This window comes from Mixophyes fleayi, chromosome 2 (assembly GCF_038048845.1).
Source record: "Mixophyes fleayi isolate aMixFle1 chromosome 2, aMixFle1.hap1, whole genome shotgun sequence".
NCBI lineage: Eukaryota > Metazoa > Chordata > Amphibia > Anura > Limnodynastidae > Mixophyes > Mixophyes fleayi.
In genome coordinates, this window is record NC_134403.1 from 151,105,757 (window position 1) to 151,123,049 (window position 17,293).

The 17,293-nt window shown below is 43.1% G+C and overlaps 1 protein-coding gene across 2 annotated transcripts in view; it reads right to left on the bottom strand.

Moving 5' to 3' along the window:
• ST6GAL2 (ST6 beta-galactoside alpha-2,6-sialyltransferase 2) overlaps positions 1 to 17,293 on the bottom strand; it is a 262,639-nt gene that overhangs the window by 22,397 nt on the left and 222,949 nt on the right. For both annotated transcript variants that reach the window (XM_075200246.1, XM_075200248.1), the window contains one exon: positions 4,348 to 4,445. In XM_075200246.1, the coding sequence (XP_075056347.1) occupies positions 4,348 to 4,445 (98 nt within the window). The remainder of the gene's footprint in view (positions 1 to 4,347; positions 4,446 to 17,293) is intronic.

Sequence of the window (17,293 nt, forward strand, 5' to 3'; positions counted from 1 at the left end):
AGAATCTATCAGTCGGAAGCCGGAACATAACGCAAATTTTTAAGCAATTGTGATTCTTTTAATTCTTAAAGTGTAGAATACATACAGCAACTTGGCAAAATATTAATTTCCATAAATGTTTTATTGTAACAAATGATCTAGACAAATGCATTGGGGCATTTCTATAACTGTTTTAGCAACACAATGCTAAAAATGTTACATTATTAATTAGAACTATTTTTGGTCTGTATAACCTAATCAAAATTGCTTTCCATGGAATAAGTAGAGTGAATGTAACAAAACAAGTGTAGCAAAGAGGCCTATTTACCACAGCTCTCCTGCATAGTGACAGATGAGGTTCCGGAAATTCTGCAAGTGAACGATGCATACAGAGTTAATTCCCACACAGTCTTTCCCATAGCACACGGACACACAGGTGCACCATATGGGTGTTATTGATTTGTAGTCTATGATTGGATTGCAGTGTTTGAGTAGGGGTTAAAAGACTGTATTGCTCATTATACGTTTGTGACTGATGCTGAACTTATTGGCCAGTTATGAGAAATCTGGGGTAGTTTAGTTAACATCAGGGTCACCAGGAGGTGTAAGCAAAGGGTATTGCTTGCTGGTGTCATCCTGACAAGAAGTGTTACCATTTATTGTAATGCAAACAATAAATGTACGTTTGATTTACAAGAACTTGTCGTTGTACTAATATCTGCTGGGTGCTCATGTCACAAGTAGGCTGTTCTTGCTACATAGGTGTCATCATGGGATCTGTAAAGGACAGCCAGCACACATCTGTCCACCCAGCCTCCAGAAGAAAAGGGTGGTGAGTGGAGAGTGCTGTCAGTTGCAATGTGAGAAGATTGCTGTAATTGCAGAGACAGTTAGGAGCAATAACTGTGAAACTGGTCAGCGTTTGTTTGTTTTACCTGTGAAGAAAGCAAGGGTTTTAAAAATTGCTGGGCATTGTAGTGCCACACTTTGATTATACACTGAGTTGGGTGTGGTCCACAGAAGTCTGCTGTTTACCTGTCTGCAGGCTAAAGCACCTGCTTTTCTTTGATAATTGCCTGTGGAAGTGAAAAGTTTGATGTTTAAAAGCTGCAAATAGAAACCAAGAGTAATTGCTGCCAGTATAATTTTTCTTTACTCCAGCCAAGATGGGTTAGGGAAAGAATAAAGAATGTCAGAAAGAAAGTGTGCAAACATGTGTGACTGAAACTGATTCCCTGCAAGGTGAATTAGAATAAATTGCATGGTAGTTTGCAGGATAGAAAAGAGGGTGATAAATCTCATGCTCTCTGCACAAGCCTGGTATTACCTGCGTCAGACTGTGGCCAGGAAACAGTTTGATTGTTTGGAGAAAACTTTCATAGAAGACTATGTAGGCATGGCAGAGTATGATCGCATGAAGAGGACTTGATGTTTAGAGAAGAAATCTCCTGGCGCACAAAGATTTGAGGGACTCAAAGCAGCAGTGTGTAAAAAAGATAAAAGCCCAAAAAGTTGTTTCTGAGTCCCTGAGAAGTAAACTGAAAAATATGTCTGAAGCAAAAGAAAGAGCAGTGGAAGCTCTTAAAGAGACAGCACCAGAGAAAAACAGAGATTGCTGCGCTAACACAAGAGCTTGTTAAGGCTCAGCCCAAGGTCACTCCCAGCCTGTTCAGCCCAAGGTCACTCCCAGAACTGTTCAGCCTGTGATATCACATGGTGCTGCCTGGTCAGTGGACCCTCACAGCGCTGTCCGACCAGGGATGATTTGTGGTGCTGCTAATGGTCGAGGTCCAGCTGTGAAGTTGTTGAACCAAAGGTGCACTAGCCCCCATAAACTGAACTGGAAAGAGGTCTGCTGTGAGCGAGTTCAGCTGGCCATGCCGGCAATTGAGTCACTAGTTGGAAGATCAGTCCTAAAAGATCTGTCGGGGAGGTCACAGTATGTGGATCGGTTGTGTGGACTTTCTACCCCGAAATGCTATTCTGGGAGACACGGCAAAACTGCCACAAAATTGTCACCATTTTGGCAAGCTTGGTCAGATGAAAGTGGCATTGGCTGGTGGCATCTCAGATGTGCCCGTCTCACCTATTGGTGAGAGGATAGACTGGTCTAAGTATCCAGAGTTGCTCAGTGTGATGAACTTGTCACGACACCAGAGGAATAATGGGACATTGCAACATGTGTTTAAAGTTAAACTGGTTAATAATGTTGATGCTATTGTGGAACCCGTCAACTCAGCAGGCTGTATGCCAATATATATTGTGAAAGAAAATGTTTTGTTTCATATTGCTACTGTGAAGGGGAGTAGAGTAGAACAGTTACTTGTTCCAAGAGTTCATGTACCCTTGGTGTTGGGAGCAGCACACACTCAGGTGGGGAAGGGAGAACAAGGGAACATGTTCTGCGCAGGTTTTACTGGCCTGGAGTCTACCTAGCAGTGAAGAGGTTCTGTAGGGCTTGTGCGATGTGCTAGAAAATCTACCCCACAATTTAAAGGGGCTCACAAATGTCCTTTTAGAAACTTAAGGGGCTGTGAGTGGAAACCGTGAGACGACAGGCTGCTTAGGAAGTGTTCTCATTTTTAAAGAATATTAGGTCCCCGTTACTGATAGGCATGGTTGAGAGGACTCTTGAAATTATAAAAGAATCTCTCTTTCACAGAAATGTGTCTGCGTCACCAAGGTTGGCGACGCTAAGGGGAGGGTATGTAGCAAAGAGGCCTATTTGCCACAGATCTCCTGCATAGGGACTGGTGAGGTCCCGTGAAGTCTGCAGGGGAAAGCTGCATACAGAGTTGATTCCCACACAGTCTTTCCCATAGCACACAAACACAGAGGTGGACCAAATGGGTTATTGATTTGTAGTATGTGATTGGACTGCATTGTTTGGGTGGGGATTAAAAGACTGAGTTGTTCATTTTATGTTTGTGACTGACACTGAACTAGTTGGCCAGTTATGAGAGAGCTGAAAAATGTTTAGTTAGCATTAGGGTCACCAGGAAGTGTAAGCAAAGGGTATTGCTTACTGGTGTCACCCTGACAAGAAGTGCTGCCATTTATTGTGATGCAAACAATAAATGTACATTTGATTTACAACAAGAAGTTGTCGGTGTACTGATATCTGCAGGGTGCCCGGATGTTCTTGCTAAACAAGTTTATTGTTCAATTCTAGGAAATATTTTCCTAGAATTGCATTTCTCTTGAATTATGTTCTCCATTACTGTATACTTCTACACAAAGGAGTTGTTGCAGAGTAGAACCTAGGCCCATGCAGATTTGCATAATTCCGCCAGTTACTCCAACCAGTGCCTGGAGAGGCAGGTTGGGAACATTGTAACTTAGGCGAAGTACAGTAAGGGCGTGTATGTGCAATTGCGAAAGGATGCAGAACCAGAAAAAGACGTACATATGCATGAGAACGCCGTATTATTTGCGGTTCAGCAGGGGCAGCTGCAAATAGATGATGATGATGACAGTCTCCAGCACTACTTCCTATGATTTGCTGTTTGCACATAGTTTTATTGATGCCTAATAATGAATGTGTTAGTTGCTCATAAAACAAATGTATAAAAGCATGGGTGCAAGTGGGACATGAGTGTCTGTGATATGTGCCTAGCATAAATCAGACATGTTACTGGTAAAGACCTTCATGGATCTAAAAATGCATAAAAGCTCATTATTTGGGCGTAAATGGACTATTTTTACATGCAGCTTTTTGAGTGTAAATTATGCCCAACGTGCGACCACGCTGCATCAGGCCCAATGTCTGTGATGATAATAGGAGAATTGCAGTGCATTCCCTCCGGCTTGGTACCAATTTAGACAAAAGTGAAAAAAATCATAATATGACTACAGCATCCACAACTAACTTGATATTAACCCACTAAGCTAAAAATTCCCACCTAACGGAATACCTTTCTACAATACACATTTCTAGTGGAACCTCCATCATTAACGTCTTCACTTTTGTATGTTATCACGGGAGTATTATACAGTGACACAGGATATCAAAAAGCAGCATATAGCAGCACACTACTATATATAAATGTAGATGGTATGAGTGCGTACAACAACTTAAAGAAGTGTTTTACCTAAGCTAAAAATGAAATATAGGTTTTGGTTGAGTTGGCTTAAATAAGATAAAATACAAAGTTCTACTTCTGTCCGGCACTACCCAGATCCTACCAAAGATTCCAATGGCAACACACTACTACAGTTGCCTAATTCAAAAAGGTTGTGGTGTTCTCATCTGTTAGCTCCCCATTCATTGATGGCAAATTCATGGAGGAGAGACATCAGTCACACCACAGTTACTTTGAAAATAGCTCATCATACTAGGAGAGGAAATCATATCAAAAGGAGTCTTACCTGAGAATTTATAATGCGCATGGTGGTTTTGTTTCCAACATCTTTTTCATAGTTGTGTGTTGGTGCAGAATTAAATCTTAGCACTGCATCATGGGCATCTAAAAATATAGACATAAGACGTCAATATAAAGTAAGACGCAAGCGAATACAGAATAGAATAGAATGGATGCAACCTAAAATCCAAAAGTATAATCAGCTAAAGATAAAGTACCGGATCATCAGATGGGGGGAAAATAGCATTTTTATCACTTGAAAACTGAATTAGGTATGATTTTAATGCAAACAAAAGCTAAAGAAAAACACTATAACTAAAAATAATGTTATGATATCTCAGTCAATAATGGTAATTTCAGTGCACATGTCTTTTTTGGGATGTCATCTGTGTGAATTAATTGAAGCTATTGCACAAAAACAAAGAACATAGCTTAGTTTGGCAGCGACTGTGGAAAGTGAAACATTTTCAATGTTCTGATAGGAGCTGCACGGAGTCAAGTGTTTCTTTCTAATTTGAGGATTTTCATGAGTGCTATTCCACATTTCCCATGTTTTAGATGTTATATTATATTATTATATAAAGAATGCAACATATCATATGTATTATGTATCAGCCCTAAGTAGTCTACAACCAAAGTATGGGTAATGGAAAAACAGAAGGAAAATTGCTTCCCAATACTTGTACTATAGCTACTATAGCCTTGTTGTGCTCAAACTACTTGCGAGCCACCAACCATTTGAAATGAGGAAGCAGCGGCCTCATTATAAAGCGGCAGGCAGCTTGTCCCCGCTGTCATTATGTGGCTCCTGGCACCCAGATAGCAGCACATGGGGTTCAAAGTGACTTTATGTGCTACTTTCTCATTTGAAAATGAACTCCTGCGATGTCGCTGTAGTGAGCAGCAGAGGGCTGTCATAGGACAGTGCAGCTGAAGCAGCTATAGACGATCCAGTGTACACTGAATACTTTAGCGCTGGCAAAAAGGGGGAAACAGGCTTACCCAAGATAAAAATAAGAATACAAAATAGCTGAAAATTGAATTATATGTTTGTATTACTATTTACAGTTTGCTTCTGCTACCCACAACATCTTCACATTCGCCAACGGATGCAGTTCTGGTATTAAATGGGACCTGGACTCTTCATAATTAATTACATATCAAACCTACCTACCTCACCACAGTTATGGGAATCCATTTCATTAATAGTTATATTATAAAGGTTTTTAAAAATGTTATAGAAGACAGGAAAGCGACAGCTGGCCGACATGTGTGTTGCTGCAATGTAAAAAGCAGATTGTGAGCATTGCTCTTGAATCCCTGTGACACAACACATGTCTGTTGTAGAGATCTTTGTGTTGCATTAAAGTGCAACAAAAATAACAACTCTCCTTGGCTCTTCTTTGAACTCAAATTCATCTGGATTTTCAATAATATATCTCCACATCACTGCCTCACGTAGTCCCTGACCGGATTCTAAATGTATGTTTTTAATATGCAGATACTTAGCTATTTATATAAGATGCTTTCCACTTATGCTTCAAAATAATTCCCCAATCATCTGCATATTGTATATTGATGGCAGAGAGGGTGTTTAACTTGTGCATTAATCAGTGTACATCTATAACTATAGACATCCACATAAAAGGGGAATGTGCTTTTGCAGTTTGTGGTTATCGCAAAAAGAGCTCATAGTGCAAACAGTAAAAATGTCAATGCAGAGTCCAACCTACTTCCTCTTTAGGACCATCACCTTCATTAATTTAAACTTAAATGCTTTCCTCCTAAAATACAACTCGATTTAGCCCAATTATAAGAATTAGGGGACATTGAATCATATAATATTATGTGTCACTTTTGCATGGTTGACTGATTTTATTACATTGGTCAAAGTTCAGTTAAAATTCAGCTTTCCCACAAAAGTGCAACTGAAAGGTGCAAAATGAGTTCCATTAAAAATCTAGGTAGGTGGTTAGGTTTCCAGTTCATAATTCAGATATAAGACAGTTCAGATTCTAGTGTGCCATAGTTAGCTGTACAGAGGTGTATACAGTGGGACCTTCCTGACTGTTCACCAGAAGACCACTATCTGCCATGATGAGGGCTTAACTACAGAAACATGTAATAGATAAACTAATCTGCTGCTATACTCCTTCTGCTAATTTATTTAACTGTCTGGTTAAATAAATCTGGGAATCTAGGACACCTGTGTAGCACATTTGTAATTGTTGATACTAAGCTAATAAGACAGGTGCATAGCAAAGTTCACCAGATATTATTCCAAAGCAGATTCAACCCAACCACCTACTGATATGTCCAATCAACCCCATACAAAATCTGTCCTTAATGAAAAAGAAACCTACAAAGGAAGACGGCATTAATTGATTCTGTTCTAAATCATAAGAACACACTTGCTACATATCATACTTGTCTATTTTCCCTGAAAGTCCGGGAGATGCCTGAAAAACAGGGCACCCTCCTAAACTGTGTCATCACGTCCCTCCACACTGATTGATGATGCAAATTGCAGCATTGTACCTCAGGGGCAGTGGCACTATAATGCAAATTGCATCACCACACAACCCTGCACTTACTGCTTACTTGGGCCTCCTATCTAGAGGTTAAAAAGTAGGCAAATATGCTACATATACACTATATGGACAAAAGTATTTGGCCACACCTGTTATTATTGAAATGAGGTGTTTCAATCGGACCCATTGCCTGAGGTGTATAAAATCAAGCACCTAGCCCTGCAGTCTTCATTTGCACACATTTGTGACACAAAATGGACCGTTCCGAAGAGCTCAGTGACTAAAAGCATGATACTGTGATAGGATGCCACCTTTGCAATAAGATGGTTTGTGAAATTTCATCCCTGTTGGTTATTCCACATTCAACTGTGATATTTTTAGAAAGTGAAAGTGTTTAGGAACAACAGCAACTCAGCCAAGGCCACGTAAAATCACAGAGCGGGGTCAACAACTGCTAAGGCAAATGGTGCATAAAAGTCGCCAATGCTCTGCTGATTCCATAGCTGAAGAGTTCCGAACTTCCACTGGCATTAATGTAAGCACAAAAACTGTGCAGCATGAGCTTAATGGAATGGGATTCCATGGCCGAGCAGCTGCAGGCAAGCCTCACATCACCAAGACCAATGCCAAACATCGGATGAAGTGGTGTAAAGCACACCGACGCTAGACTGTGCAAAAGTGGAAAGGTGTTCTGTGGAGTGACGAATCGCGCTTCTGTTTGGAAGTCAGATGGCTTGTCTGGGTTTGGCAGATGCCAGGAGAATGTTACCTGCTTGATTGCATGATGCCAACTGTGAAGTTTAGTGGAGGAGGGATAATGGTATGGGGCTGTTTTTCAGGGTTTGGCCTAGGCCCCTTATCTCCAGTGAAGGGCAGTCTTAATGCTTCAGCATTAAGCCATTTTGGACAATGCTATGCTTCCAACTTTGTGGCAACAGTTTTGGGAAGGCCCTTTTCTATTCCAACATGACTGTGCCCCAGTGCACAAAGCAAGGAATACAAAGACATGGTTTGATGAGGTTGGTGTGGAAGAATTCGACTGGCCTGCACAGAGCCCTGACCTCAACCCCATCAAACATTTTTGGGATGAACTGGAACGGAAATCGCGAACCAGGCCTTCTTGTCCAACATCAGTGCCTGACCTCTGTCACGGGCACTAGGAGTCTTGCCCAGGATTTCACCAGATGACTATGCTTACCAGAGAGGCGGAGTTTGCACAGCGGTCCTCTGGCAGCAGGGTGAATAGTGGAACGTATATAACAGCAGATGGAGAGAGGATGGATTTGATGATAGTCAGTGACTTGCAGCTATACTGGTAAATGAGTCAGTGACTTGAAGCTATATTGGTAGATGAGTCAGCGACTTGCATCTATAGTGGAAAAGGCAGGTTTGAACCACGGAGACCAGTGTGGACGTGAGCAGGTGAAGGAAGGTTACAGGGAAGTCAGTGGTCTGCGTACAGCAAGTTGTACCACTGCTATGGTGAGAAGACTTGTCCAGGTGGAGGTAGGTAGCGGGGAAGTCAGTGGTCTGCGTACAGCAAGTTGTACCACTGCTAGTAAGTGAGGAGTAGTTCAGGTGCGGATGAGTAGAGGCATGCAAAGAGTCAATAACGGTATGAAGACACTGAGAGCACAGAGGAACTTGTTCCAAACAGATATGCAGCTTTTACAGCTTATAGTCTATAACGGTATGTATACCGCTGCTGAGTAGAGAGGCTTGCACAGAGCGGATATGCGGGATAATAACTGATAGTCAATCACAAGTATGCATATCACCGCTGAGTAGAGAAGCTTGTTCCAAACAGATATGCAGCGTAACAACAAATAGTCTATTGCGGGTATGGATACCGCTGCTGAGTAGAGAGGCTTGTCCTTAGCGGATATGCAAGGTAACAGTTGATAGTCAATAACAAGTAAGCATACCACTGATGAGTAGAGAAGTTTGTCCACGAGAATATGCAGGCACAGCAGGGACGCTGAACGGCTGTAGCAGGTATGGGAACTGCAGGTGAGCAGAGAAGGTAATCAGAAGCCAGCTGAGGACAAGAGCAGGATACAGGAGTCTGTAGCGGGTATGAGAACCGCTGATGAGCAGAGCAGGTAATCCAGAAGCCAGCTGAGGACACCAGTAGGATACAGGAATCAGTAGCGGGTATGGAAACCACCGATGAGTAGCACAGGTAATCAGCAGGAAGCTGAAGACACCAGCAGGACACAGGAGACACCTTCAGAGACTCACAGGGAATGAGACTCAAGATCAGGCAACGAGGTAATGAGCACAGGTGCCTTATATAGGGAGAGGCGCCTGATCCACCAATGAGATTAAAAGCAAAGGTCATAAGTTCTTGGATGCTGCGTATGCGCAGTGCATCAAGATGGCGGACGGCCGCGGTTCAGAACAGGCGCCGGCAGGAAGGCTAGAGAACCACGCACCAGCGCAGAGGCACTCACGGTCCGGTGAGTGACAGTACCCCCCCTTTTAAAGGTGGGCACAGAACACTTGGAGCCGTGTTTGCCTGGATACTTGGAGTAGAATTTTTTTAGAAGAGCTGGAGCATTGAGATCATCTGCGCGGATCCAAGAACGCTCCTCTGGACCAAAGCCCTTCCAATGCACAAGGAAGCGAAGAACTCCTCGCGAAATTTTAGCATCTAAAATATGGGTAATTTCAAACTCTTCCTCTTGATGAACTTGTACTGACCGAGGTGCTGAAGGAGGAACAGAGAAACGGTTGATGATAAGAGGCTTGAGTAATGACACATGGAAGGCGTTGTAGATACGAAGGTTCTTAGGTAACAGTAGTTTGAAGCACACCGGATTTATCACTTGAGTGATCCTATATGGACCAATGAAACGGGGAGCGAACTTCATAGACGGAACCTTCAAGCGAATATTTTTGGTAGAAAGCCATACGCGGTCTCCAATCTTAAGTGGTGGAATAGCTTGTCTCTTTTTATCCGCAAAACACTTGTATCTGGCAGATGTCTTCTTGAGGCAGGATTTAACCTGAGACCAGATATTTTTGAAACTCTGACATACACTCTCCACTGCAGGAACTTGGGTGGGAGGGAGGGCAGGAAATTCTGGGAAAGACGGATGGTGACCGTATACCACAAAGAATGGACTTTTTGAAGATGATTCGTGATACATGTTGTTATGGGCGAATTCAGCCCATGGAAGTAAATCTACCCAGTTGTCTTGGTTGGCTGAGGAGAACATCCTTATGAAAGTCTCAAGATCTTGGTTGACTCTCACGGTCTGTCCATTTGATTGAGGATGGTAGGAGGATGATAGTGATAATCGAATACCCAAGGTCTTGAAAAGGGCTCGCCAGAATCTGGAAACAAATTGCACTCCTCTATCCGAGACAATCTCAGATGGACATCCATGAATTCGGAAGATCTCCTTGATAAAATGGTCAGCCAGAGTAGATGAGGAAGGTAAACCGGTCAAAGGAACGAAATGTGCCATTTTTGAAAATCTATCCACCACTACCCAGATGGTATTGCACTTTTTACTCGGAGGAAGATCGGTGACAAAGTCCATACTAATATGGGTCCAAGGTTTGGATGGAATGGGTAGTGGTTGTAGTAATCCCGCCGGTGTTCTGCGGGGAGTTTTAAACTGGGAACACACCTCACACGCGGCCACAAATTCTTTGACATCTCTCCTCATAGAGGGCCACCAGTAGCTTCGAGAAAGGACTTCTAAGGTCTTGTGTTCACCCGAATGTCCAGAAAAGCATGAGGAATGATACCAGGACAATATTTTCCACCGTAGAGATGGAGGCACGAGGGTTCTCCCAAATGGTAGCACCTTGGTGGAAGAAGTGGCCAGAGTCACACATTTGGGATCTAATATAGGATGGTTAGGACCATCTTCAATGTCTGAGGACGCCACAAACGCCCGAGACAAGGCGTCTGCTTTTCCATTCTTGGAAGCTGGTTTGAAGGTTATGATAAGCTCAAAATGGGAAAAGAAAAGAGACCATCTTGCTTGACGAGGATTCAAACATTGGGCTGACTGTAAATATGACAGGTTTTTGTGATCCGTAGAAATAGTTACAGGATGACGAGCTCCCTCCAGCAGATATCTCCACTCCTCTAATGCTGCTTTTATGGCCAACTACTCCTTGTCCCCGATAGTGTATATTCTCTCCGCAGGTAGAAGACCTCGAGAGTAGAAGGCACAAGGATGGAATTTTTGTTGCTCCAATCTTTGGGATAGAATGGCCCCTAGGCCAACATTAGAGGCGTCTACCTCTAGGAAGAACGGAAGAGTCACGTCAGGCTGTCGAAGAACAGGAGTGGAAGAGAAGGACTCCTTGAGGAACTGGAAAGCTTGAAGGGCCTCGGAGGACCATTTTTTAGTGTTAGCTCCCTTCCGGGTCAGATCCACTATTGGAGAGGCGATGGAAGAAAAACCTTGAATGAAACGTCTGTAGTAGTTTGCAAAACCTAAAAAACGTTGGATTGCTCGGAGAGTAGTTGGCTGGGGCCAACGTAGTACAGTGTTCACCTTTTCAGGATCCATCTTGAGACCAACTCCGGACACAATATATCCCAAGAATGGAATCTGGGATAACTCAAAGGAACATTTTTCTAGCTTGCAAAATAAAGAGTTTCTTCAGAGTCTGGAAAGGACCTCTGCCACATGTTGGTGATGAGTGGGCAGATCCTGGGAAAAGATTAATATGTCGTCCAGGTAGACGACGACACAGACATACAAGTCCCGGAAGATCTTATTCACGAAACCCTGGAAGACAGCGGGGGCGTTACACAACCCGAAGGGCATAACTAGATATTCATATTGGCCATCCCTGGTGTTAAAAGCTGTCTTCCATTCGTCTCCAGACTTGATCCGGTTTAAGTTATAAGCGCCTCGAAGATCAAGCTTGGTGAAGATCCGGGCTCCCTTAATGCGATCAAAGAGCTCGGTAATTAGTGGAATAGGATACTGATTTTTGATGGTAATGGCATTGAGTCCACGATAATCTATACAGGGTCGTAATGATCCATCCTTCTTCTTCACAAAAAAGAACCCCGCTCCAGCGGGAGAGGTGGAAGGTCGGATAAATCCTCGCTGGAGGTTCTCCTTGATATACTCAGATGTTGATTGAGTTTCTGGTAGCGAGAGTGGATACACACGACCCCTAGGAGGGTTCTTGCCAGGTTGCAAGTCAATCGGACAATCCCACGCCCGATGGGGAGGAAGGCGTTCAGAACCTTATCGAATACATCCGCGAAGGAAGCATACTGTGGAGGGAGGCCCGGCGGGCAAGGTGAAATGGAAGACTGATGTATTTTGAGTGGAACAACTTGAGAGAGACATCTATGACGACAATCGGAACCCCAGGAAGTGACTTGAGGAGTGTTCCAGTCAATCTGAGGGGAATGAAGTTGAAGCCATGGAAGGCCAAGTACGATGGGACTGGTGGTAACAGGAAGGACCAGTAAAAAAAATTTCTGTTGGTGTAAGGCTCCAATTTGAAGAGTCAATGGAGACGTACTTTGAGTAATGAGTCCATTAATTATACGTGATCCATCGATAGCAGTAACAGCTATGGGTGCTTTTAAAGAAATCACTGGTAGGGACCATTGATTCACTAGGGAACTAGAGATAAAATTTCCAGCAGCTCCAGAATCTAGAAGTGCTTGAGACATAAATGATTTGGTAGCAAAGGAAACGGTAACATCAAAAGCACAGACTTTAGCAACCGTAGAACGTGGAGAGGACTCCAGGGACCCTAACCTTACCTCTCCAGAACTGGTTAGGGCCTGGCATTTCCCGACCTTCTAGGGCATGAGTTCAGCATGTGAGTAGTCAGCGCAATAGATACAGAGTCTATTCTTCACTCATCGGTCTCTCTCTTCTGATGTTAATTTATAGCGACCTACCTCCATGGGTTCTACTAGAGGTGGAAGATGACGAACTTGGGATACTGAGCGAACAGGCGCTTTGGAGGAAGTTACTCTTTCGGAATCTCTCTTACGAAACCTCATGTCTACACGATGGCATAGAGAAATCAAATCGTCCAAGGAGGAAGGTAACTCTTGGGAGGTCAGTGCGTCTTTAATCTTGTCGGCAAGCCCCTGCCAGAAGGCGGCTATCAGCGCCTCAGTGTTCCACTGAAGCTCAGAGGCAAGAATCCGAAATTGTATGACGTACTGAGCTATAGACCGAGATTCTTGGCGTAGTCAGAGAATACTGGAAGCTGCAGAGATAACACGACCAGGTTCGTCAAAAATTCTTCGAAACGTAGAAATAAACATGGCACTTTCTTCCAATAAGGGGTCATTTCTTTCCCACAGAGGGGAGGCCCATGCGAGAGCCTGTCCGGAAAACAAAGAGATGTGATAGGCCACTTTGGAACGATGAGTAGAAAAGTTATGAGGTTGGAGTTCGAAATGAATGGAACATTGGTTAAGAAAACCCCTACAGGTTTTGGGGTCTCCATCATACTTAGAAGGAGTAGGCAGGTGTAGCGCGGAAGCGGTAGACACCTGGGATGGCACTGGGGAAGAAGATGGAGGTACTGGAGGATCAACAGTAGCTGCTACATTTTGCTCAGGGATTCCTCGGGCGGCTAAAGCCTGACAACATTGAAACAACTGTTGCTGTCGAACATCTTGTTGTTCAATCCGAGTAACCAGGTACTGCAGCATCTCTTTAGCTGTTGGTTCCGATCCTGGGTCTGTCATGGCCTGATCTAACTGTCACGGGCACGAGGAGTCTTGCCCAGGATTTCACCAGATGACTATGCTTACCAGAGAGGCGGAGTTTGCACAGCGGTCCTCTGGCAGCAGGGTGAATAGTGGAATGTATGTAACAGCAGATGGAGAGAGGATGCAAATGGAATTGATGATAGTCAGTGACTTGCAGCTATACTGGTAAATGAGTCAGTGACTTGCAGCTATATTGGTTGATGAGTCAGCGACTTGCATCTATAGTGAAAAAGGCAGGTTTGAACCACAGAGACCAGTGTGTACGTGAGCAGGTAAAGGAAGGTAACGGGGAAGTCAGTGGTCTGCGTACAGCAAGTTGTACCACTGCTATGGTGAGAAGACTTGTCCAGGTGCAGGTAGGTAGCGGGGAAGTCAGTGGTCTGCGTACAGCAAGTTGTACCACTGCTATGGTGAGAAGACTTGTCCAGGTGCAGGTAGGTAGCGGGGAAGTCAGTGGTCTGCGTACAGCAAGTTGTACCACTGCTAGTAAGTGAGGAGTAGTTCAGGTGCGGATGAGTGGAGGCATGCAAAGAGTCAATAACGGTATGAAGACACTGAGAGCACAGAGGAACTTGTTCCAAACAGATATGCAGCGTTTACAGCTAATAGTCTATAACGGTATGTATACCGCTGCTGAGTAGAGAGGCTTGCACAGAGCGGATATGCGGGATAATAACTGATAGTCAATCACAAGTATGCATATCACCGCTGAGTAGAGAAGCTTGTTCCAAACAGATATGCAGGGTAACAACAAATAGTCTATAGCGGGTATGGATACCGCTGCTGAGTAGAGAGGCTTGTCCTAAGCGGATATGCAAGGTAACAGTTGATAGTCAATAACAAGTAAGCATACCGCTGATGAGTAGAGAAGCTTGTCCACAAGAATATGCAGGCACAGCAGGGACGCTGAACGGCTGTAGCGGGTATGGGAACTGCAGGTGAGCAGAGCAGGTAATCAGAAGCCAGCTGAGGACACGAGCAGGATACAGGAGTCTGTAGCGGGTATGAGAACCGCTGATGAGCAGAGCAGGTAATCCAGAAGCCAGCTGAGGACACGAGTAGGATACAGGAATCAGTAGCGGGTATGGAAACCACCGATGAGTAGCACAGGTAATCAGCAGGAAGCTGAAGACACTAGCAGGACACAAGAGACACCTTCAGAGACTCACAGGGAATGAGACTCAAGATCAGGCAACGAGGTAATGAGCACAGGTGCCTTATATAGGGAGAGGTGCCTGATCCACCAATGAGATTAAAAGCAAAGGTCATAAGTTCTTGGATGCTGTGCATGCGCAGTGCATCAAGATGGCGGACGGCCACGGTTCAGAACAGGCGCCGGCAGGAAGGCTAGAGAACCACGCACCAGCGCAGAGGCACTCACGGTCCGGTGAGTGACAACCTCATAAATGCTCTACAGAACGAATGGGCACAAATTCCCACAGAAACACTCCAATATCTTGTGGAAAGCCTTCCAAGAAGAGTGGAAGCTGGTATCACTACAAAAGGGGGACCAACTCCATATTAAAGTATATGTATTTGAATACAATGTCATTACAGACCCTGTTGGTGTAAAGGTCAAGTGCCAAATATTTCTGTCCATAGGGTGTATTTCATATTGGCTGCTGGTGTGCTTAATGGAGAAACTGTTAGTTAAACCATTCATTTCATTTTAACAAAATGTCCGTTGCTTGCATTGCTCTGAGAGTGTTTGTGGGCGAGTTAAAAGTTGCTTTAAAGATATTCAATTTTGTCACATACAAATTTCAAAATGAATAATTAAGAAATAAAGTTGAAATCTTTTAAAATTCACAGCTTTCCATACCATGTATAATAAACAAGAGATCTAAATTAAAATCTTTTGTTGTGTACCCATTTTTACACCTACAAAAAAAAATAAAGGGGGAGTTGCTTGTTAATTCATTATTAACATAATGTCTAAACAATGGAATGGATAATTTACTGCAAGTGCATAATTAACAGGTTCCTCCTACACTATTCCAAATAGCAAACAATTGGAGATTTGTAAGTTCCATGCTGAACATTAACTGCAAAAAAAGCACTAGAATCTCAGCCAAAATGCAAAAACTGGGTTTAATTTAGGCCAACAAGATATTTTAATGTATAAATAGGTAGAGACTGTGCATTTAGGAAATATTACAATTGACAATGGAGCCTTTCTGGATGTGTAAAACATCTGCCACCTGGCATTACTTTCAATGGGACATGTTTTACTCCACCTAGGCACATTCTATACAGAAAATTAAATTTATTACAACCAATGTAATTAAAACATTAACATATACAAATGGTACACATGAAATTAAGGCAGTCCCAATATTTCTCTACAAGCATCACTTATTTAAGACATAAAAGGATTATTTTAAGAGAAACAAAGAAAACGTCTATTAATTCAGTTGTCCAAATGTGAATGTAGGCAGTACTGTGAAGTGATGTTTTGTGCCAACATGCGCATTTCATTGCTGGAATTGTATTCTGCAAAATGTTGTGCAAATCATCTGAACGGATACACTTCAGAACGCAGAATGGGGGTCTGCATCCATATAAGCGTCTGGCATCTGTGCAGCACTGCCACATTTTTATGTATCTTTTTACAGTTTATAAATAACCCTTATGGAACTCATACACAATTACCCAGCATTACAGCTACCGATAGGCGAACCAAGCCGGTCAGCTAGGGTGGCAAGTTATAGGGGCTACCCAAAATTTTGGTTTTATTTTCCCAGTGGCGCCCCCACGCTGAGCACCAGCCTCTGGCATGGAGAATGAGCAGCCATAAGCTTCTTACCTGAGAAGCTGCAGGCTGCTGTTCCTCCAAGTCAGCGATATGATGGCAGTGTGGCCTGTGATGTCTGACAGAGTAGCAGAATATGCCCCCACCCACACCCCACATAAGGTAAGATGCAAGGGGTGGGGCAACACCTACAAGGGGGGAAGGTGTCCGATAAGGACCCTGCATTTACCTGTGCACAATACAGTTAAAGGGGGAGTAAAAGGTTAGTGTGCCTTTAACACATTTCTGGAATGTGTAAAATATGACTAGATTTGTGGCGATTCATTATTCCTAGCTACAAATTTACATCTATATGCCTATGTGTTCACACAAAATTATTTGGAAGGTGTCACTAGTAATCAAGGCTCAAAGCACTGTTTCCCACAGCTTATTCCTCTACTCGCATACCTCAATTTACAAGCTAGATATTTTATTTTGTTCAATACAGCTTCAGTTAAAATATTGCTGACAAAACTGATTTGACACTAATAACCACTGACAAGGCACGGAAGGATGGGGTTCTGCTACCCCACTGCCATATCTACCTCAAAGCAATAAATAAATAAAAAAAAGGCCAATGCATGAAAATAAATGCAATCACTTTGCCTGTCACTGCTTATTAGACAAATCTGGTGGGTATGTAGGTAACTTCATTTTGTACTGATGAGACATTCATAGCATTATGTGCCTCTAGTATTCTACCATTCCCACCCGTATAAGGGTTTTAGGTTTTCTATTATTCAAGCATTTTAAACTTGTTGTTGTATATGAAAAACAAATAAATGACAGGAGATGTTCAGAACACTGCTGTAGGTCAGAAAGTATGAATACTATAGAATAACATTTATTTATTTTCTAATAAAGAAGCAACAGCGGCATCACTTGTTTACATGCAAAGGGAAAA